The sequence below is a fragment of the Procambarus clarkii genome, chromosome 15, assembly GCF_040958095.1.
Source record: "Procambarus clarkii isolate CNS0578487 chromosome 15, FALCON_Pclarkii_2.0, whole genome shotgun sequence".
NCBI classification, from domain to species: Eukaryota; Metazoa; Arthropoda; class Malacostraca; order Decapoda; family Cambaridae; genus Procambarus; species Procambarus clarkii.
In genome coordinates this window covers 42,138,803-42,164,346 of record NC_091164.1, presented here as the reverse complement: position 1 = coordinate 42,164,346, position 25,544 = coordinate 42,138,803, and the positions used below count along the sequence as shown (strand labels likewise).

The 25,544-nt window shown below is 45.1% G+C and overlaps 1 protein-coding gene across 1 annotated transcript; it reads left to right on the top strand.

Annotated features, from left to right (window-relative positions):
- The first annotated feature begins 583 nt into the window (after positions 1-583).
- LOC138365081 (coiled-coil domain-containing protein 80-like) lies at positions 584-20,634 on the top strand. The gene is made up of 2 exons (XM_069325191.1): positions 584-811; positions 19,918-20,634. Exons 1-2 carry the CDS (start codon positions 584-586, stop codon positions 20,632-20,634), a joined length of 945 nt encoding a protein of 314 aa, XP_069181292.1.
- Positions 20,635-25,544: the final 4,910 nt, after the last annotated feature.

Below are 25,544 nucleotides of genomic sequence, written 5' to 3'. Positions count from 1 at the left end.
TCTCCGTTCGTTCGTAGCAGAAATTTTTTGACTTCATAGAGTGGGATGACATCCGTCTGAAGTTGTGCCCTGATGTCGTCTGCGCTGATGTCTACAACATGTAGGATTACATATCTTGCTAATCGGTCTCCTAGTGGTTTGTAGCACTTAACTTTGTATCCACAGATGTCAGTACTGTCGGAAAGCTCTAGTTCTGCACTGTGTTTGTGATCCACTGCGATCAAGTTTTTTAGTTTATTAGGTCTGATATCGTCCACGTTGATCCCGAATTTCTTGGGAATGTCATTATATAGGATACTTTGTGCCCTGTTATTTCGGAAAATACTCTCATCTTCGCCATCAAAGGCAATGATGAAAGTTTCCAAATCAGAAGAGCTTCGCCTACCTTGGTTGAGCGGTGGGTGTTGATTCTGAGGCATGGTTTCTGTTTACCTCTGTAAGATGGCGGCGCTTTGCCTCCAATCTTTTTGCCTTGCTGTGGTGTTTACTGTCCAAGAAATCTCCATCTGGCTCCTGTTCTAGGACCGGGTGACGTTCAAGATCCAAATGTGTGGTATGCAACAGTGGTTTTCCAACATCCTCAATGGTATCGTCAATGGTTGTAGGAGAGACGCCGCGTGCACCTCCAGCAGCCGCCATGACGCCGACCTCCCCCCCCCACCCGGGAACTCACTCAAAACACACCCAGTCACGACCGCGTCCAACACGCAACTCGACAGCAGCGACCGCAAATGCTGCTGGTGCCACCATCGTTGCCACCTCCGTCACAGCTGACACATGGCCACCTACATCACAGTCGCCAACACGCTCAGTACGTGTGTGTGTATGCAAGTGCATGTGTACGTGTGTGTGTATGCAAGTGCATGTGTACGTGTGTGTGTATGCAAGTGCATGTGTACGTGTGTGTGTATGCAAGTGCATGTGTACGTGAGTGTGTATGCAAGTGCATGTGTTCGTGAGTACGTGAGTGTGTATGTGCGTGAGTGCGTATGTGCGTGAGTCCATGTGTGCTTGAATGTGGATCAAGGCGTCTGAAACCTCATTAGGCCTTGAATTTGTAAGACGATGTGTATATATTCAACTTACATTATGTTGCAGCAAGTAAATATGAAATTTCTATGCATTAACATCATCACAATTTTTTTAAATTACAACCTTGATGGAAATATATCTGCATTCAGACTGAAATTCTGTTGATGAATATTTCTGAACGTTTCGGATAACGCCATGCAACCACCATATGTCCAGAGAGAGGCCCCCTGCCAGCCAGTCTACCTGAAGCCCTTGTTTTGTGAACACCCTGCAGTCCCACCAACCACCACCACCACCACCACCACCACTCCTACTACCACCACCACCACTACCAACACCACCACCACTACTACCACAGCCACCACCACCAACACCACCACCACTACTATAACTACCACTGCCACCACACAGCCACCCCCGCCGGCATTACCACCACCACCACCACCACGCCTACTACCACCACCACCACCACCATAACAAGAACTTTTCACACTAGAGATGCTATACCGATGATGATACTTTTCAAAACGCTTGTGCTCTCTAGAGTGGAGTACTGCTGCACAATGACAGCACCTTTCAAAGCTGGAGAAATTGCTGACCTGGAGAGCGTGCAGAGATCCTTTACTGCTAGAATCCACTCAGTAAAACACCTAAACTATTGGGACTGACTAAAGAGCCTAAAACTGTACTTCCTTGAGCGCAGGCGGGAGAGATACATAATAATTTACACGTGGAAAATATTAGAGGGGCTGGTCCCAAACCTGCACACAGAAATAACATCACATGAGACCAGAAGACATGGCAGGATGTGCAGAATACCCCCGTTGAAAAACAGAGGTGCAACAGGTACTCTGAGAGAGAACTCTATCAACATCAGAGGCCCGAGACTGTTCAACACGCTTCCGCTACACATAAGGGGCATAACTGGCAAACCCCTCACAGTGTTCAAGAGAGAACTGGATAAGAACCTCCAAAGGATACCTGATCAACCAGGCTGTGACTCATACGTCAGGCTGCAAGCAGCCGCGTCCAACAGCCTGGTTGATCAGTCCGGCAACCAGGAGGCCTGGTCGACGACCGGGCCGCGGGGACGCTAAGCCCCGGAAGCACCTCAAGGTAACCTCAAGGTAAGGTAACCACCACCACCACTCCTACTACCACCACCACCACTACCAACACCACCACCACTACTACCACCGCCACCACCACCAACACCACCACCTCTACTATAACTTACACTGCCACCACACAGCCACCCCCGCCAGCACTACCACCACCACCACTACCACCACTACTAACACCACCATCACTACTACAACCACCACCACAAACAACCACCACCAAAAACAACCACCACCACCAACAACAACAACCACAAACACTACCACCACAACGACTACCACTACCCCCACCACCACACCACCACCCCCAACAACAACAACAACAACAACAACAACCACCAGCACCAACAACAACAACAACCACTATCACCAACAACAGCATCCAGCACCACCACCAATACCACCACCACCACCAACAACAACAAAGACCACCTCCAACAACAACAACAACCACTACCACCAAAAACAGCAACCACTACCATCGTCCACAACAATCATCACCACCAACAACAACAACAACCACAACCACCACCAACAACAACCACCACCAATAACCATCACCACCACCACCAAAAACAATCACTACCATCAACAACAACAACCACAACCACCACCAACAACAACCACCACCAAAATAACCACAACTAGCAAAAACCACCACCACCACAACCAACATCCAACACCAACAAAACCACCACCACCAACAACAACAGCTACCACCACCACCAACAACAACAGCTACCACCACCACCAACAACAGCCATCACCACCAACAACAACCACCACCACCAAAACAACCACCACAACCAAAAAACACTAACAGTCATCACCAATTACAACCACCACAACTAACTTCAATCACCAAATTAACGACCACCACTACCACCAACACCAACACAACCAACACCACCACCACCAACCACCACCACCACCAACAACAATAACAACAACCACCACCAACAACCATCATCACTAACAACTACCACCAACAACTACCACCACTAACAACTGCCACCAGCAACCACAACCACTGACAACCACAACCAACAATTATCACCAATACCAACCTCCAACAACAACATCCAACACCATCACCATTACCACCACCGTCATCTACCAACACTGCCACCAACAACAATAATCTACCAACACTGCCACCAACCACAACCATCTACCAACACTGCCACCAACCACCACCATCTACCAACTCTGCCACCAACCACCACCATCTACCAACTCTGCCACCAACCACCACCATCTACCAACACTGCCACCAACCACCACCATCTACCAACACTGCCACCAACCACCAACATCTACCAACACTGCCACCACCCACCACCATCTACCAACACTGCCACCAACCACAACCACCTACCAACATTGTCACCAACCACAACCACCTACCAACACTGCCACCAACCACAACCATCTACCAACACTGTCACCAACCACAACCACCTACCAACACTGTCACCAACCACAACCACCTACCAACACTGTCACCAACCACAACCACCTACCAACACTGCCACCAACCACAACCACCTACCAACACTGTCACCAACCACAACCACCTACCAACACTGTCACCAACCACAACCACCTACCAACACTGCCACCAACCACAACCACCTACCAACACTGTCACCAACCACAACCACCTACCAACACTCTCACCAACCACAACCATCTACCAACACTGTCACCAACCACAACCATCTACCAACACTGCCACTGTAACACGGGTTTGGGTCCCTCTCTCTTTACTTCTCTACCTTCTACTCCCTCTACCCGTATTCTTACTTTTTATTCTCTACCAAGGGACTCCAAAACTTTTACCAAAGCCAACTCCACGCCACGTGGTCCTAAGACGATTGACCGACTTAGGATTCTACACCCAGTATGACGTGACTTAAGCTCTGAGCAAAACCCTAGAGTCACCTCTGCTGCCACCACCAGACCAGTAACACAGAGCAATGATCGAGGTCTGGATCGATCACGCTAATCAATCAACCTTAGGGGCTTGATCCCCACTATATACGATGACCTTGAGTGTGGAATAAATTACACGGTAATGATAATTCCGATTCGATGTTAGAATCGGCGCCCAATACAACTCTGCCTCGTGTGGACCACGTGACCAGGACAAGTTTACACATAAAACACATGGAAATAATGAAATGCAAATTAATAACAAATTTAATTTATTAAAAGAAAACTAAAACAAAATCTAAATATGTTCACTCCCTATCACTTTAACACTCCCTACTTGACCTGAATGGCAAATGAGAAGACTATCCCTATAATTTACAATAGCAACTATACCTTGGGCGACCAGCTCTAGGTGTTGGCTGGTCTCGGGGAGAGGTAAGATGTTTGACCTCCCCCAGCTGCTTCCGTGACCACACTGATTTCCTCCTTGTCTGTCTACCCCAGACAGAACATTGTATTGTTCCGCCTAGTCAAAGTTTTACCAAGTTACTAGCCAGGTTTAAGTTATAACAATTATCCTCTGTTTATACTGAATTGATCCAGACTGGTTGAATTATTTTACTTTAATTAGATTACACAAACATCTAACGGCAAAGCTGTTCCCGATCACAAAAATGGTTATTAAAACTTTGAGAAATATTAGACCTGTCAACCCTGCTGACCTATGACCGCCGGTCACTCCGCCTTAAAAGTTAGATCTGATTCGTGACGTCACTGATGGTGACTTAAACTCAATAATTAGAATACTCTTGATATTGTATCCAGTACTATTATACAATACAATTTTAATGCAAAATGAATAAAGGCTAATTTTCTCTAAATTACTGAATACTATAGGATGATTCATTATACGCAGCTATGAACAAAGATGCCCGCCATTTGTGACTCAGACCTGCTAATTCCCAGGGGACTGGGCGTTGTTGAGAGGTCAGGTCCCTACTCGAACTTCTGGAACCTTCTGGAATAATTCTTACAACAGCCTAGTTTGTTACAACCCCCCCGCACAAGCACTTAGTAAACCTTGTTAATTTGTTAAAATTCACGAGGTTTAGTATCCAAACCCACAATTCAACTCATGCCACAAACAAAAGCTAACCTAACTAATAAAATTTGACAAATAATAGTCCAACATCATAATAAACATGTTCATATTTCATAAATTTCTCAGCTGTCAACTGACAGCAATCCTCTAATATCAGGAAACATACATCCTATCCTTACTGACATAGCTAAATAACATGTCCCTACTCTACCATCAAAAAACTAGCTATTAAACTCTCTTGGCTCTTCACTAGCCAAGTCCATGTGTCCTCTAGAGCCGGCCACACCGTGCTCAAACAAACATTAAAGTTATATCATCAGACTGAACTTTCAGTCATCCGGGAGCGTACTACGGAACTATCAGGTACACATCCGTGTACTAACCACTCCCCATCAATGTCAACCTTGACATGTTAAGGAACACACCTAATGTTTATTACATGTATCTAAAAATAAAAAAAAAAATTCCTATACTATATCACAGGTTTCAGCTGACTGTACAGCCAAGTGTTCTCACTCACTAGAAGTGTCAATGTTTATATTGGTCCGCCTCTCCTGTGTTCAAACATTCTGAAAAAAAAAAATAGCACAACATAATTTTCCATAACCGTTTGTTCTGGGCTGAGACAATTACACAGGGGCTTCGATTTTGATTACTGACCAATTTATAGAGTAAAATTCATATATTATACTAGAATTATTATTTTAAATCTGTTTTTCAACATTTATAAAGTATTGATTCTAAATCTGTTTTTCAACATTTAAACAAAAGTGTCCAGATGTTCTTTACACAGATGTTCAGAGCCACTTTGTTGTTTATATCAATTGTTCATATTGAGTAATCGAAAAAAAAAATCGATGCTGCTGGATGCTGAATGTAGTCGCTGACGATGACGGTGTCGATCTTGCTTCTTCTCATGTGTAGACATCAATACCTGGTCCTCTTGTACTCCCATCCGGTACTCCTGAATGACGACAGAGTGTAGTAGAGCGGAGTGCCAAGTGACAGCTGTAGAATACTGTTACTTCGGCCATTAATCTTGCTCTCGACAGTCCACACGCCTTCGTATCAATCACAGTTCACACGGCAGTCTTGATGTTAAACTTGACGTCGCAGATGACCACAGCAGAGCAGGACTGGATGTACCAACGGTGTCTCTTAGCAGGAGTGGTGTCAGAAGGTCGTAGAGGCGGGTTGCTTGTTTGCAGAACAGGTGAATCTCATCTTCCATCATTGCTCACGTCATCTCAGGCGTTTCTTGATGTCACCAGGTTACTAGGCCGTAAACACCAACTGTGCATACCCTCGTACCGCCGACTTTAGGCCAAAGGAGACAATTTTGCGACCTTTTATTGGCGAGTCCCGGTACTCTGTAGGGAAACCGTGCCTTCCACCTGTGACCGCCTTACTTCCGCTTTCTTGTTACTTCAGATGACGTAATCATTAATCTTCCGGCGAAATTCTTGAGTACTGCTACGTGCTTTCCATTTCTTGACCTCTCCTCCAACACTGCTGGAATGGCTGCAGTCTTGATGACGCAGCAGGTGGGTAGTGGTGATCTCGAGACAGCTACCCCCGGCGTTGTATGGCACCTCCGGTGACTGCTATAATGTGGACAGCTCGCTGGCCCTGACAACCTCGTTAGTGACGTGAGGCGTCGGCCGGGTGACTCTTGGACAGTCACTCATCCCCAAAGTAACTGATGTATGGGTTACTGGGTCTGGTGGGGGAGGGCTTTGTGTAACGTGCCTCCCCCCTCGGTCTTTACAGACAAGGGTTCACGTGTGGCTGGAACAACTGGGTCGGTGTACCAATCAGACCTGGGAACAGACAGACACAACACAGCGGAAGCATAGATATACTCTGGGTTTGGTGGAGGTGGAACCCCAGAGCACGGTAAAAGTTGCTACCTGAGTCAAGTATAGACATAGTACACCTCATTGCCTTTACAGGAAAATCTAATGAATACTAAATTATACTAACCAAGGAAGTTACTTTACTGTATAGCGCGAGATCTCGTCACCATAGGGTGGCGAGACTGCACCTGACTACTGATGAGCGATGACAGAGGGTCATCCTCATCTTCTGACTCGTCGGTGAAGCCATGAGTCAGCACTGCTGAGTCAGGAACTAGACCCGCTGAAGGCAGTTCTAATTCCTCTCTAGCATGATATTGTTTCAATTTATTTACGTGAATTGTCCTTTCCACCTGGTCCTCGAACACTCCCTTTATAACAAGATTAACCGGCCCCGCCCTTTTAATTACTCTATAGGGTCCTCGCCACCTCGGAGCTAGTTTCCTGCTCTAATTGGCGGGCGCAGCCTCATTCACTCTCAATACGAGGCTTCCTTCCTTCAACTCAAGAGGGCGCACTTTCTTGTCATAAAAATGAGCATACCGAGTCCGTGCCTTCTTGGACGCTTCAGCTGCAATATTCCATGCATTTCTCATTTTACCAAGGACCTCTGAAGGATAGTCCTCCCCGTATGCAACATTATGTCTGTTAAGCAGACCTGAGGGGAAATTGCATGAATTACCAGTAAACAAATGAAGTGGTTGGGTGTTAATTGATTGGTGGATGGCAGTATTCAAGGCGAACTGAACATAGGGTAGGTGTTCATCCCAGGTGTTTGCATCATGTTCAGCAAGGATTGCAAGCATATCCTTGACTGAACGATTAGTCCGTTCCGTCATTCCGTTTGCTTGTGGGTGGTAGGCCGTTGTAAAAGCCGAAGTTGTCTCTAAAATCTTACAAACTTCTCTAAATATATTCCCATTGAATTCTTGACCCCGGTCAGAGACTAAAACTTTAGGAGGTCCGAATACAGTAACGAACCTACGCAAGAACGCATCTGCAACCGTACGAGAATCCTTCTGAGGTAATGCAACTAGTGTAGTGTATCTAGACAGATGGTCAACTAGCACCAACACGTATCTGTTACCTGAATGACTGTGGCGTAAATCAATCAGATCGGCCCCCACACGATCTAACGGTTCACGAATTTCAGGAAATTCCTGAAGTGGGGCTTGTACCTTAAGGGTACCTTTCCTCCTCTGGCAACGAGGGCACGACTTCACGAAATTGATTACCTCAGAAAGTAATCCTGGAAAATAAAATAGAGACTTTGCTTTTAAGTGCGTTTTAAAGATCCCCGGATGCCCTGCAATTTTTGAAGCATGCGCAAGCTTTAACGCTGATGACCGCAACGCGTCCGGAATAACTAGCTGAAATACTGCCCTATCATTCTGGCTATTAACATAATACAGGACGCCCTGTTTCATCTCAAAATCATGTATAGGTAAATTCTTTTTCTTTTTCGGGTATTTTCCTCCCTCTAAATACTCAATAATCTCTTTCCATCTCGGCTCGTTCATCTGGTATTCTCTCATTTTATCCGATGGAATGGTTTCAATGTTTTCATTAATTTGAACTGCCGCTATATTTCTACTTAGCGTGTCTGGCACAACATGTGCTGGACCAGGCTTGTACAAGATCTGGAATGAGTGGGCCGAAAGTTCGTGAGACCAGCGTGACATTCGTGGGCATTTCGTTCGCTTTTTAAATATGTGTGTTAATGCTCGATGGTCTGTGTAGATTACAAAATGCCGCTGAAATAGGTAAGGCTCGAAATACCTAACTGATTCTACTACTGCCAGTGCCTCCCGATCCGTAGCTGAATAACGAACTTCAGGTCCTTTGACCTTCCTACTGAAATAGGCTACTGGATGGGGTAAATTATCTGCGTCTCGCTGAATTAAGCACCCGCCAATAGCAATACCGCTGGCGTCAGTGTGCACTTCCCACTCTTTCTCAAAATCAGGAATAGCCAATACCGGTGTCGTGATTAGTTGGTCTTTCAGTTTGCGATAGGCCTCGTCATGTTCAGATTTCCACACAAACTTCGCATTTTTCTTTGTCAGATCAGTCAGGGGTGCTGAAATGCCAGCGAAACCTTCAATATGACGACGAAAATATCCGGCCGCCCCCAAAAACCTACGCACGTCCTTTGCTGTCCTTGGAGTAGGCATGTCAGCAATGGCGCGGCAAGAATCTGGGTCAGGTCGGATACCGTCTGGGCACACCTGGAACCCCAGAAATTTGAATTTCTGAGCCGCCAGGGTGCACTTCTGAACATTCAGCCTGAAACCTGCCTGATCTAACAACTTCAAAGTCTCAGTCAAGTCCTGCAGGTGTTCCTCAAACGTCCTGGAATATATCACAACATCATCCAGGTACGCTAAAGAATGCCTACCCAGTACCGGACTAAGGATAAAGTTGATGGCCCTCTGAAACGACGAGGGCGCTGTCTTCAAACCAAACGGCATCCGACGGAATTGATAAGTGTGCCTACCATCCGAGAATGCTGTTTTTTCCCTATCTTGTTCTGCCACCGGAATCGCCCAATACGCCGATTTTGCGTCAAGAGTTGAGAAATACTTAGCAGCACCAAATTGATCTATTATCTCCTGTATTCGGGGCAACGGATACACATCACCCTTAGTTAGTTCGTTCACCTTCCGGTAGTCAACACAGAAACGATAACTACCGTCCGGTTTCCGAACTAGCACAACAGGAGAGAGCCACGGTGACGTACTAGGCTCTATCACGCCCTGTCTCAACATTTTCTGGCACTCCTCCCTGATAATGTTCTTTGCCTGTTCCGGCAACCTCCACTGTCTTGTGTACACAAGCAAATGGTCACCAGTTGGAATGGTGTGCTCGATCTTATCAAGGAGACCAATCTGGTCATCCTCTGTCGCAAACAATTTCGGGAATTTTCGTAAAACTCCTCTCAGTGCCTTCCTATCTGCCTGTGCAACATGTTGCAAATCAAGTGCTGAAATTAATTTTTCCACTTCCTCTACATTCTGTGCAACATTTCTCGTCTCGTATTGTACTTTGGATGGTGTTTTAGTGTTCAACATGTTCAGTGCACTACATTGTGCAGTGACGGCTGGCGTCTCAGCTGACTCATGGTGAAAGATTTCTGTGTCCTCCACCATGGTTCCCTGAGATACCCTATCACCTGCCCTGAAGCGAAAAGTCTTATGTGAAAGATTGACAACTGGAATGAGTGCACCTTTATCGAGCACTACAACTAAGTGATGAGGAATTAATAAACTATCACATCTCCCAGCCACCTGAAGGGTGGTACCTGGTTGGATGTGACGTCCCACGGCTACTTTAATAAATTTAACAGAATGTGGTGGGCAACTCTGTTTAGTCAATGCATGCAATGCGCATGACCTCTTAACTGTGTCTGGAAGAGACTTAAAAATCAATTTTGGATAGTGCGCATTATATTTCAGCTTCCTCTTAATTGAAGCTACAACTGGAGGATGGTCGATCATCTCCACTGGGTAGGAAGTCTGTCCCAACTGCAACCTGCAGTTCCTAGCCCCTTTTTGAGCAGACAAGGAATAATTAAATCGCGACAGAAAATCAGTTCCCATTAAGATGTGACCAGGAAAATCAAGGTTCTCTACGATCGTACATGTGTGAGGCTGCAATGCCCCATCAATCTCAAAATTAACTGTACCTTGACCTACGATCTCAATCTTTTCCCCATTGACTGCTGTTAATGTCTTTGCGCAACGTTGAAGACGTGCATACTTAAAATTGCTGAAGGCTGACTTTTTAATTACCGTCGCCTGGCTTCCTGTATCAACAAAAGCTGTCAATCTCACACCTTCCACTTTCACCTCAAAAGTAGGCCTGCCATCACTAGGAGCCTGCTTTCATGCTTTCGTAGGAGTGACTTCGCAATCCCTCTGTATATGCCCGCGCTTCCAGCAGGAGTAACACCTCCGCGGATCTCTGTTGGTACCCCGCGCAGGGTGGCTCGAACTTGCAGCTGAGGGCTGCTTCCCGCCTGATGAACCCGCGCCACAGTTCCTCGGCTTGGCTCCCTCGCTTTTACTTAACGCCTCTACGTATGGCGACAACTGAGTGCCCGGCGTCTCCGTGCGCATCTGCCTGTCTAAGGCTGTGGCGGCCTGGGGTTGGGGTTGAGGTATGGTGTGGGTGGCCTGGGGTTGGGGTGTGGATGGAGGTTGGGGTTGAGGTATGGTGTGGGTGACCTCAGGCTGGGGTGTGGATTGAGGTTGGGGTGGGTATGGGGTGGCCTGGGGTTGGAATGGGTATGGGTATGGGGTGGCCTGGGGTTGGAATGGGTATGGGTATGGGGTGGCCTGGGGTTGGAATGGGTATGGGTATGGGGTGGCCTGGGGTTGGAATGGGTATGGGTATGGGTATGGGGTGGCCTGGGGTTGGAATGGGAATTGAGGATGGGGTTGGGGTTGTTGTAGTGACGGATGAGGTGTAGCTAGGTGTTGTGAGTGTTGTGGTATTGGTGTTATGTTGGGTAGTTCCTGCTGTTGGTGTGGTTGTTCATGTTCCCGTTGAACGGGTTGCTGTTCTCTAACGAGCGAAGTGGGACGTCCTGCCATACTAACTGAGGCCCCCTGTCTACCCTGCTGGCATGGCGTCGATGTTATTTGTGGGGGAACCCAAGACGGCTCTCCCCACTCATGGGACGACTCCTCGCAAGACTCCCCACTCATGTCAATAATAGTATCTCTCCAGGGATGGAAAGATACCCTCGACTGCCCAGTCCCATGCAGAACCCGTGTACTCGTCGCTTCAGTCCCACTGACCCCACCTGTGGTGCCAGTTGAGCCACCTGAGCGATCCCCAGTGGTGTCGGAAGAGGCGCTGTCCTCTACACTTCCACTTCCACTCCCACTGGTCCCTATTGACTGGTCACTGTCTGGGTTAAACATTTTCTGTGATTCCTGGTGTGCCACGTCTCTTCTAAACTACCCTTTAGTACACCCTCGACCCGGACTCACTACAACCGTGAACTTACACAAAAAAAAAATCACAACTCTATTCTAAGGGAAAACTACTAAATTCCCAAAATAGGAAATACACCGATTTATCGAGAGAATCGTTGAAGTGAATCCAATGAATGAGTGTCTGCCCCGCACTCGTGTCTGACCGTGAAATATCCCGCAGTTCTATTGCTGAAGCCTAAGTCCTTTACGTTAAAAAATTAAAGAATCTAATTTATATAAAACAATTTAAATGATAACGCCACTAACGCGCAGCACTCGTGATGGATTAATAAAGAATATTTACTGTACTCGAATACTAAACACACTTGAAGTGAGCAGCGTGGCCACTGATGACTGATGGAGCGGGACCAGCTGCGCTGAAAAAAACTAAGTCCCGCGCTTTTTCGCTTAAACGCTGAAAAATCAAAATTTTGTTCTGAAGGAAAATAACTAGTTTTACGTTAATAAACCGCTCTAGCGATTAATATAGACACCCAGGACCTATAAATGCTTACTAAAAATTGAATTTTTATCAAAAACTGCGTTTTTACTCAATTGCTGGACTCTGCCAATTTTTCTGACTCAGAGGGAAAAATATTCTATCACCCCAAATATCACAAAACTCCTTTAATTCACAAAAATTTGGGTTTCTCGTTCCCAGATATAAATACGTTATTATTTAATACTGACGTTGTATGCAGAACAATACTGACACTTCGGGCGGTTTCAACACTCAATAATTCGAATTTTCGTCAAAATCAGAGATTTTCACCTCAAATGGACTCTGACAAAGTTACAACACGATTTTCTCGAAAAATAACTAAATTCGGCAAAAATGTAATTATCACTGTTTAATGCTTTACGAACAGAATTACGTCCCTTGCGCGCACTAGAGAGTAATACTGACCCTAGGATATACACGAAACCTGAAAATTAGAATTTCCGCCAAAAAGTCAGATTCTAGCCCAAGCTGGACTTAGAAAATTTTCCACCTACGTTTCTACTGAAAACAGAATTCTAAGTCTACAAACACCATTCTACCGTCTTACTGGTAACAACTAGAAAATATCATCCGCATCGACTGGGGAATCCTAATGATACCCAGATCATACACGTGACCCACGAATACAAATTAATTACGGTTAACGAGTTTCCGACATTGACTTAGCCGAAAACTTATCCCAAAATACTTAGAAATATTCCACGGACAAATAACATTTACACGCAACTTACTATCCCTTAAACCCTTCACTTACTATAGTGACCGACCTATAGCCCTAAGTCCAGAGGATTAACTACACTCTAGCAACAACACCTCTGACTTAGACTGATACAACAGGGAATAACAAACTTAATGTACGCACTTAGCCTAATATGCAAGAAAATGCTAAACACTTGGGAAAAATTTTAACCGGGGATTGAATTTAGGGGAAAAAATTAATCTAGAACAACGCAAATAAACGGAAATTACTTTATAAATTTAAGTATACTTAATTAAAAAATGCACTCGACTTAATCTTATAATTGTTCCTACCGGCTCGCCGTACCACACCTAGCCTAGAGGCCACACCTTCTAGGTTCCAACAGAGCGACACGCAGCTTTCAGCAACAATTATGACTAGGGACGACTCAACCTCCACTAAGTGTGCGATCACTTAGTTGTTGAATCGCTGCTAGGTAGGTTACTAGTCCGTCCCTCGGAGGCCGCAACGCCCTTCACGGATTACGTTTTTCCTAGCGTTTTGGGTCGTCTAATAACGCCCTCGGACTATCTACTGGCGTCCCACAGATATATCCGCCCCCGACAGCCCTCAAGGAACTGCTGTTGAGAGTATGGTGGCTCCCAACACCTCTGAATTAATTGCAATGGGTCGAGTATGGTACCCAGTCCAATCAACTCGGAGCGGTCTCCTTTTCAATAAATCTATTTTAACAGCCTAATCTTACTAACTAAACCTTAATCATATCAGCCCGCATGACTCAAGATTCGCCAATCCCCACTCAAATGCACTTGTGGGGCGCACTGCTAATCCTGGCCCGCGGCTGTCTCCTTAGCATCCGCGCACGTGTTCGAACGGCTAGACGCGTGAGCCTTTCAACAATTTCAAACAAAATTGTTGAAACCACCGCTGTGCACCATTGTAACACGGGTTTGGGTCCTCTCTCTTTACTTCTCTACCTTCTACTCCCTCTACCCGTATTCTTACTTTTTATTCTCTACCAAGGGACTCCAAAACTTTTACCAAAGCCAACTCCACGCCACGTGGTCCTAAGACGATTGACCGACTTAGGATTCTACACCCAGTATGACGTGACCTAAGCTCTGAGCAAAACCCTAGAGTCACCTCTGCTGCCACCACCAGACCAGTAACACAGAGCAATGATCGAGGTCTGGATCGATCACGCTAATCAATCAACCTTAGGGGCTTGATCCCCACTATATACGATGACCTTGAGTGTGGAATAAATTACACGGTAATGATAATTCCGATTCGATGTTAGAATCGGCGCCCAATACAACTCTGCCTCGTGTGGACCACGTGACCAGGACAAGTTTACACATAAAACACATGGAAATAATGAAATGCAAATTAATAACAAATTTAATTTATTAAAAGAAAACTAAAACAAAATCTAAATATGTTCACTCCCTATCACTTTAACACTCCCTACTTGACCTGAATGGCAAATGAGAAGACTATCCCTATAATTTACAATAGCAACTATACCTTGGGCGACCAGCTCTAGGTGTTGGCTGGTCTCGGGGAGAGGTAAGATGTTTGACCTCCCCCAGCTGCTTCCGTGACCACACTGATTTCCTCCTTGTCTGTCTACCCCAGACAGAACATTGTATTGTTCCGCCTAGTCAAAGTTTTACCAAGTTACTAGCCAGGTTTAAGTTATAACAATTATCCTCTGTTTATACTGAATTGATCCAGACTGGTTGAATTATTTTACTTTAATTAGATTACACAAACATCTAACGGCAAAGCTGTTCCCGATCACAAAAATGGTTATTAAAACTTTGAGAAATATTAGACCTGTCAACCCTGCTGACCTATGACCGCCGGTCACTCCGCCTTAAAAGTTAGATCTGATTCGTGACGTCACTGATGGTGACTTAAACTCAATAATTAGAATACTCTTGATATTGTATCCAGTACTATTATACAATATAATTTTAATGCAAAATGAATAAAGGCTAATTTTCTCTAAATTACTGAATACTATAGGATGATTCATTATACGCAGCTATGAACAAAGATGCCCGCCATTTGTGACTCAGACCTGCTAATTCCCAGGGGACTGGGCGTTGTTGAGAGGTCAGGTCCCTACTCGAACTTCTGGAACCTTCTGGAATAATTCTTACAACAGCCTAGTTTGTTACACCACCAACCACAACCACCTACCAACACTGCCACCAACCACAACCATCTACCAACACTGCCACCAACCACAACCATCTACCAACACTGCCACCAACCACAACCACCTACCAACACTGCCACCAACCACAACCATCTACCAACACTGCCACCAACCACAACCATCTATTAACACTGCCACCAACCACAACCATCTACCAACACTGCCACCAACCACAACCATCTACCAACACTGCCACCAACCACAACCATCTACCAACACTGTCACCAACCACAACCATCTACCAACACTGCCACCAACCACAACCATCTACCAACACTGCCACCAACCACAACCATCTACCAACACTGCCACCAACCACAACCATCTATTAACACTGCCACCAACCACAACCATCTACCAACACTGCCACCAACCACAACCATCTATTAACACTGCCACCAACCACAACCATCTACCAACACTGTCACCAACCACAACCATCTACCAACACTGCCACCAACCACAACCATCTGCCAACACTGCCACCAACCACAACCATCTACCAACACTGCCACCAACCACAACCATCTACCAACACTGTCACCAACCACAACCATCTACCAACACTGCCACCAACCACAACCATCTACCAACACTGCCACCAACCACAACCATCTACCAACACTGCCACCAACCACAACCATCTACCAACACTGCCACCAACCACAACCATCTACCAACACTGTCACCAACCACAACCATCTACCAACACTGCCACCAACCACAACCATCTACCAACACTGCCACCAACCACAACCATCTACCAACACTGCCACCAACCACAACCATCTATTAACACTGCCACCAACCACAACCATCTACCAACACTGCCACCAACCACAACCATCTACCAACACTGCCACCAACCACAATCATCTACCAACACTGCCACCAACCACAACCATCTATTAACACTGCCACCAACCACAACCATCTACCAACACTGCCACCAACCACAACCATCTACCAACACTGTCACCAACCACAACCATCTACCAACACTGCCACCACCCACAACGATCTACCAACACTGCCACCAACCACAACCATCTACCAACACTGCCACCAACCACAACCATCTATCAACACTGCCACCAACCACAACCATCTACCAACACTGCCACCACCCACAACCATCTACCAACACTGCCACCAGCCACAACCATCTACCAACACTGTCACCAACCACAACCATCTACCAACACTGCCACCAACCACAACCATCTACCAACACTGCCACCAATCACAACCATCTACCAACACTGCCACCACCCACAACCATCTACCAACACTGCCACCAACCACAACCATCTACCAACACTGCCACCAACCACAATCATCTACCAACACTGCCACCACCCACAACCATCTACCAACACTGCCACCAACCACAACCATCTACCAACACTGCCACCAACCACAACCATCTACCAACACTGTCACCAACCACAACCATCTACCAACACTGCCACCAACCACAACCATCTACCAACACTGTCACCAACCACCACCATCTACCAACACTGCCACCAACTACAACCATCTACCAACACTGCCACCAACCACAGCCATCTACCAACACTGCCACCAACCACAACCATCTATTAACACTGCCACCAACTACAACCACCTACCAACACTGCCACCAACTACAACCATCTACCAACACTGCCACCAACTACAGCCATCTACCAACACTGCCACCAACCACAACCACCTACCAACACTGCCACCAACTACAGCCATCTACCAACACTGCCACCAACTACAGCCATCTGCCAACACTGCCACCAACTACAGCCATCTGCCAACACTGCCACCAACTACAGCCATCTACCAACACTGCCACCAACCACAACCATCTACCAACACTGCCACCAACCACAACCATCTACCAACACTGTCACCAACCACAACCATCTACCAACACTGCCACCAACCACAACCATCTACCAACACTGCCACCAACCACAACCATCTACCAACACTGCCACCAACCACAACCATCTACCAACACTGCCACCAACCACAACCATCTACCAACACTGCCACCAACCACAACCATCTACCAACACTGCCACCAACCACAACCATCTACCAACACTGCCACCAACCACAACCATCTACCAACACTGCCACCAACTACAGCCATCTGCCAACACTGCCACCAACCACAACCATCTACCAACACTGCCACCAACTACAGCCATCTACCAACACTGCCACCAACCACAACCATCTACCAACACTGCCACCAACCACAACCACCTACCAACACTGCCACCAACCACAACCATCTATTAACACTGCCACCAACCACAACCATCTACCAACACTGCCACCGCCAACAGGTCTTTCTTTCGGTCTTTCACTAAATGCAATAAAGATAATTAAATGTGCCTAATTATTGCAACAAACAATAACTAGAATTAATGTTTAAAAACATTTTCTCTAAAACATAATATTATAACATTAAAAAACGTGTTAATAAAATATTATGACCTCACGTTTAAATTCGTTTTTTCAAATTCTATGAAACATGAATGCATCATAATTTAAAATGTGATTAAAACAATTAAATGTGGTTTTGGGAACGGTTTGAAAACGAAAAAATGTTTGCTGGGCCTTGTTTGCCGTCGACCTGGGTTAGGCACACAAAAAGGTCAGCATCTCAAAAAAAAAAACCACATGGTAGGAAACAGCAAAAATCTAAGACCGAACAGAGAAACAAACACCCAAAGGAAAACAAAGGAAATAAGCAAACAAACAATCGTCCTTCACCGATTGTGCAGTCCTCCCCTGCCCGGGAGGGAGAGCCCCTTACCTATGCGCCGGGTACTCACACCTCAGTTAGAAGGTTGAGCATAAAAAACGTGACCACCAACCAAAGGGAGGCTGCCAGGGAGTCTCCAGGTCTCACCAAGAAAATGACGTTTCACTACATTCTATGGTGCTTTTCTGTGGGGGGAGCCCCTTCGGCTCCCCTGGAGCTATGTAACTAAAGATAAGTAAAGAGAGGGACTTACTTGAGAGGAGGCCGAACCGCATAGATCAATTCGAAGACGACACAACTAGCTGCAAACTGCAACCCAAAGCTCACACGAACGACTGGGACCAGGAACATTTACCAAATAATGGGCGGACAGGACCCAGTTCGGCCTCAAAAACCCTAGCGCCTGAATGTCAGCCCAGGACATGTTGCCAAACATGGCAGTCAAAGCTACATGCTTACGAACGTCATGGGCATGAGGGTAGACCGCAGAGTGGCTAAAGTTATTAATCCTGCGGATGACCAGAGAGATCCAAGCCCTGGAACAGTGAATAAGAAATCGAATCAAACCAAAGCGTGTCCACGACGACAGAGGCCGAGGCGCACAGGTAACGTTACTGAGCCGCAACCAGACACAACATAGGATGCACCCCGGCATGACCGACCTAGCACCAATAATCCACGGACCTCTCCAGAAGCCCGCCATCTCGTTCTTCGCCAGAAAAGGAGATGGCTGCAACTGAACAAAACGTCTACCAGGACCAAAAGAGCAGAAATCTCTGCACTGGAGGAGAGTATGAAGCTCCCTGACCCGACCTCCAGAGGCCAATGCCAACAGAAACACAGCCTTTTGGAAGCAATCTTGAACCCGACCAGGGCCACCATAAACTGAGGAGAAGAGAGAAAAGAGAGCACCATGTCAATGGACCAGGATGGCTCAGGTGGTGCATGAGTAGGTCGGTGGTGAAACAAAACACAAGAAAGCTTACGTAATGTAAAGTGGAGCAGTCTGCCTCACCACAGAATCATCTTATGCCGAGGCGACAGTATTCGACATAAGATGACAGTCTTGAAAGAGGGAAGAAAGAAAGGACACGGTAACCCAAAATGAAATTGAAGTCAAACTACAAAGACAGAGGAAATGGCGAAAAGACCACCAAGACACCTAATACTGTTGCCGAAACGAAGACCGCAGGTGGGACACTATGAGAGAATCCACCTGATCACCATACAAGTGATGTGTGACCTGTGTGACCTGTGTGACCTGTGTGAAAAAGACCTGTTTCGATGAGCGGAGGAGTAAATCGAACCAGCCACGTACCGAAATGGCCCGATCTACTGGAAGCGGAGGAGCCGTATGGGACTGAAGGACTGAAGGGAACCTCTAGACCACAGTCCGAAGGAAGCTTGATCGTAGAGCCCCAAGTCACCCAAACTCCCTGCAGCGAAGGCCAGATAACTGCAAACTCCCGCACCGTGCTGTGATCATGATGGAAGGATGGAACCCACCGTCCCAAGTTGGCCTAGAGAACACGGGTCACAAAACCTCAGCCAAGAGATGAGGCATTCAGGAAAAGCATCGGAACAAGCAGGAAACCCACTTGAGGGACGAGGTCGTTCCAACCACGTGCAGATGCACCCACTCCAAGATGACCCAATGGGGTGCGTGGGGAAGTAGCCCACCCCTCAGGCCCTGAGACTCTTAGAGGAGGCGGAGCCACCCAACGCCACCGCAGGCCGGAGGACACAACCCAAAACATCCACAAATCGTAGGGCCAAGCATGGGCAAACAGAACCAGCCTCACCCCCATCGCCCTGTCAACTGGGCAACCCACGAAGGGGACGGCGCCTCCTCCGAGAAGCTGACCACCGAGCACACACTGTATCGACCAGGCAAAGAGGGCCCCAAAGGAAGCACCGGCACAGAAGCAGGCACAAAGGTTCACCTCGGCTAGCAGAAACTGGAGCCTTAGCACAACCACCAAAACCTGTGCCAAACTCTAAGAAGAAGTCTGCAAGCAAGGAAGATCCAGGAACCCAAAATGGGGAAAAGGACCTGAGCACAAAAGAGGCCAGGTCAAGAGGGGAAAATTCCGGGTCACACAGGAGGAAAAAACCAAGGGCCTACCGAACCTCCACAGGGGAAACCCGAGAGGAAGAGAAACCTCTGGAATGCAAAAGAAGAACCCAAAGGAACCCGGAAACGAGCCCGGGGGAAACCCAAACCACCACATTTGCCGGCGGAAAACACACCAAAGAAAGGAAGGGCCAAACACATGACCCTGACCAAACCCCCGGCAAAATTAACCAGAAAACGGACCGAAATCCAAGGGCCAGAGACATGGGACCCAGCGGAGCATACAGGGCACAGACACTGGGCCCAGAACCCAAACACAGAAAGCACTAGACTGGGTGAAAAGATCAACATTAAAACGGTCCCAGAGGAACAGACAGGACAGGAAGCCCGTAAAGAAACAACAAAACAAAGAGACGGCAACAACATAATAAACTCCCGACAGAGATGAAAAAACAGCCCCAAAATGCGAGCTCACATGCCCAGTAGTCACATGTAAACAAACTGCAGCACCGCTCTTGTGTCTTGTGTCCTGGTGGGGAAGTGCCCACTGAAAAGCAAAATGGCCACCAAAACAAAAGGAGAAGCTCCGACGAAAAGAAGTGAAAATCACGCCATCAAATGAGTGAAAAAGCAAATGAGAAGGAGGGACTGTTTGTCCCTGTCAAGCAGGGACAAACAGCCCCAGTACTGCAAGTGGGCTCCCGCCACAGCCCCGGGAAACCCCAACTGAGGCCCTGGTCAGAGCTGCCCTCAATGCCCACCATTCTAAAAGAAAGGCAACAAGAAAAGGGGCCTGCTGGTAAGGCCCAGGAGCCTCGGCAGGAGGAGTAGGCTCAAAGGCCTCCGTGGGGGAGGAGAATGAATTTAGGTATATACCAATAACATGTGAAATAATTAGAAAGAACATTGACAAACTAAAATACTCAAAAGCCCAAGATGTGGATGGAATCTACTCCAAAGTCTTTAAAGAACTGGCTGAAGAACTATGCGTACTGCTGAAACTACTGTTCACAAAATATGTAGACCAAGGGGTAGTTCCCTCTTTAGATTGAAAACATGCAAATGTCACACGTATTTTTAAAAAAAGCAGAAAGAGCTCAGCAGAAAACTACTGGCCGATCAACTTGATATCACTCATTTGCAAGCTCATGACGAAAATCCTCAGGGAGGGAATCATTCACCATATTTCAGTGAACAACCTTGTACAATCGACACAACATGGATAAGATCCTGCCTGACAAATTTCTCACATTTTAGGAAACGGTAACCAGTTACTACTCAAAGACCTTCCGGTAGATGTAGTATACTGTACATGGATTTTGATAAAGCTTTCGAGAAGATACCACATGAAAGACTGCTAATTAAATTACAGGCACATGGAATAAATAGTTAAATATTAGAGTGGATAAAACATTGGTTGAAGGAAAGAAAACAAGGGGTCGTGCTAGATGGAAACGAATCTGAATGGAGAAATGTGGGAAGTGGGGTGCCACAGGGGAGTCCATTTTTTGGCCAACCCTTTTTGTCATATACATCAATAAAATAGCTGAAAATATTACAAACCACATACAAAATTTGCAGATGACACAAAGATTTATGATAAAGTGGGAAATGATAATGATATTGAAGCCTTACAAAGAGATTAAACTCTACAATTGGTCAGAAGTCTCACAAATGCTTTTTAATATCAACAAATGTAAGACCATGCAAGAGAAACATAACAACCCACGCCACGACTACCAAATAAACAACATTACATTACAGCAGATTGATGAAGAAAAAAAACCTTGGAGTCAAAATCCACCACTCATTGATAGTTGCACAACAGGTGGGTGCAGCACTCAGAAAAGTTAACCAAACTCTTGGTATAATCAAGTGTACTTTTGACAATAAGGTAAAGAAGGTAATAGTTCAACTGTATAAATCTCTGGTGTGCCCCAATTTGGATTACTGTATCCAAGCATTAAGACCTCATTTTCCGAAGGACATAGCTACTTTGGAGAAGATGCAACACCGGTAAACAAGTCATTCCAGAGCCAAGTCATCTCTCGTATCAGGAACACTTGTAGGCCACAGGGCTAACAACATTGCAAACCAGGCATGCCAGGACGAATCTCATTCAAACTTTTAAAATACTAAAGATGTTAGAGGATGTTGTTCCGGATATTTTCTTCAGAAGGTCAGATGTAACACAAACAAGAAGCAAACGGTTCCATGCTCAACAAGCCACAATGTAGGACTGAGAACAGGAGATACTTTTTCACCCAGAGGGTTATTAACTCATGGAACCGCCTAACCGCCGAATCTGTAACTACCAAAACTATGTTAAGTTTTAAATTATACCTTGAAAAGATCCTCAAGGTACATGGGGTGAATTTCGAAAACCGCCGGCTTCCTGTCCTCGTCGAGGCCACTAGGGTTAGTGCCCCTCAGGTAAATTACTGTTATTAACATCTATATTTACAAAATTAATTAAAATTTTGCCTACTCTGAGGATTTCAATTGTCTTATTAGAGTGAGGATAATGCTGGAATTCACTGTCACACAGGACAGAGGGTCATACACAAGACAATAGGTCTAAACTGTAGGCTGAAGCACATATATAACATGGTTACAATCAAAAAATGTTTTAATGTATGAATTTGTAAAAATAACTTTCTATTGTGCACTACCACACAAGGGCAGGGATGGGTTCATAAGTGATGCAGCTTCGAATATAAATACAATTGTTCTTCATTCTTTAAAATGGACAAGCACATTTTGGATAAGCTGTTAAGATGACGTCCAGCACAACAGATTCAATTAAATAGTTACAGTTGGTGGTACAATAGGCCAGGAGGTCTAAAATATTTTACGGTTTCACATTCAACAATATAGTGTTGTAGTGAATGTATTAAAGGTTTGTCACAGAGTTTGCAGTCTGAATATTCTGGTAGTGGATCGGCCTCACTAACCTGCCAGACGTGCCTATAGCCAAGGTGAATTAGCTCAATGACTACACCACATTGCCTGGTCCGGTTACTGTGCTGACAATAGAAATACCTATTAATACAAAAGTTGTCATAGCTTTTAATAATGCAGCTTTCAGATCTCTGGGCATTTCTTAGCTCTTCTAAATCCGAATTAATTTTTTAAATTTTGTTTCGAATAATTGCATTAGATAGTCCAAAGTTTTAAGCAGTGTTTTCTTTCCTGCAAGCCTCATTGGCCAATCAATCTACAAAGTCATGTTTTCCAACTCCAACATGGGATGGGATCCACACAAATTTTATGCAATAGTTGTTATCATTGGCAAAAATTACATTCAATTTAATATTACAAGCTACTTCAGATATATATATTGTGATGGGTTATTTAAGGACTACAGAGCACTTTTAGACTCACAGAATATCACTCCACCACCATTGAGCTTAAGGTACTCAGTGGCTAAATAAATACCCAATAGCTCAGTCTGTGTCGTGCTTGCCCAGTTGTTCAATCTCTGTGTACTGGACATGATAATTTAATTCCCTTTATATACTGCACATGCACAACCTGTTCTACCAGTGCCTAATTGCACAGAGCCATCAGTAAAGGCATAGGATTCAGTTGATTTGAGATTTTGAAGATGACTGTCATTAGCTTCTAATGTTATACATCTCATAGCATCTCATAGTATAACATCTTCAGTGTTATACATTTTTTTTACACTGATGGGGGTATAATGCAAAGAGACCTGCACATCTTTTCGAGGGTGAATATAGTGAGCAGTTTTATCAGGATTAAGAGACACATTCAGTTTCAGATGATTATAGGCACAACAAATAGTCACACACACTGTTAGTAGCTTTTTGTGGCGGATTGAGGGAATAGTCAGAATTGTTTAGAATGGATCTCAATTTAAATTTAATAAAGCTCGGGGGGGGGCATTATTTTTAAAAGTTTCAGTGCAAAACATTCTAGAAAAGAATTCTAAGTAGAACTATTCTCTCATAAATAGGAGGTAATTTTAGTTCCTTTCTCGTGTTAACAATTCTAACAGTTCTAGGCATCATTCTATACCACATCTAGGCCTTGTAATTATTTAGGAGAAAAATTAAGAAGATGCAAGACATATTAATCAAAAACAGATTGTATAAAGGCAATATAAAAACTACGAGCATATTTTATGTTAATGCCAAATCCTCTGCCCACAAGAGTTTAGTGAGGTTTAAGACGCTCAACAAGTTTTTGCGCAGGTTGCTGATGAGATTTGTATCATCAACCTCGACTCCAAGATATTTATAAGACTCACAAGCACAAGTCTCCACGGGCACTCCATTAATAGTATAGTTAACATGAAGAGAATGGGGAATAAGAACTCTTGTTTTATCAACAGAGATTATAAGGCCACATTCTACTACTTTCTTGAAGAATGCATCAAGTAATACTTGTAGTCTTGGTTTACTGTGTGTCATAATAAAAAATATCATCAGCATAACATATAACAGTTTCAGTAGATTGTATTGGTATGTCATGGATACGTTTGTTCATAAATATATTAAAGAGCATAGGGCTCAGGATACCACCTTTAAGTGTGCCTAGTTTGAATGCATCTGTTCTTGTACTTTTAACTTCTTTAAATAGGACTCTAACACGCCTGTTGGATAGGCATCTCCATATCCAACTCAGATTACCTTTGATTCCAAATTCCGCAAGTTGCTCTAATATTATTTCGCAACTCGCTTCCTTGAAAGTTGACTTTAGGTCAATGAAGGCTGCCTGTGTCCCATCCCGGGAGTGTACAAGATATTCAACAAAACACGTTTGTGTGCTACACTAGGGCTTAAAATATATCGGTAAGGAGCCAGTTTTTCTTTGACCTGAAACATGACACGATTGAGAACAATTCTCTCCAAGACTTTACACATGGAAAATGTAATGGAAATGGGTATGATTTTTTTAGAGTTACTTTTAGGAATTGGTACTATGAGACTTTGTGGCCATTTCTTTGCAAATGTATCTAGTGAGAGGGTCATTTGATAGAGGTAAAGCAGAGGGCGGCAAGGGACATCATTCAGTAAGCTCAAGGTGTTATAAGTTATTCCATCCTCACCAGGGGCAGTTTGTTTAGGTTTCCCTAAAGCTGATGTCAATTCAAAAGGGGTTATAGCAAACTGATTCGTTAAATCTGGTGAGGAACGTGCTTTTTCAATATTAAAATTTCTGTTAATGTTGGTATTATTTAAATGTTGCTGTATATCTGGGGGTAAGGAAGAAAT

Coding starts and splice junctions, on each gene's coding strand:
- LOC138365081 (XM_069325191.1), top strand. CDS start 584: ATGGTATCGTCAATGGTTGTAGGAGAGACGCCGCGTGCACCTCCAGCA. Junction 812..19,917: donor CACAGTCGCCAACACGCTCA/GTACGTGTGTGT, acceptor CCCACCCCTCAG/GCCCTGAGACTCTTAGAGGA.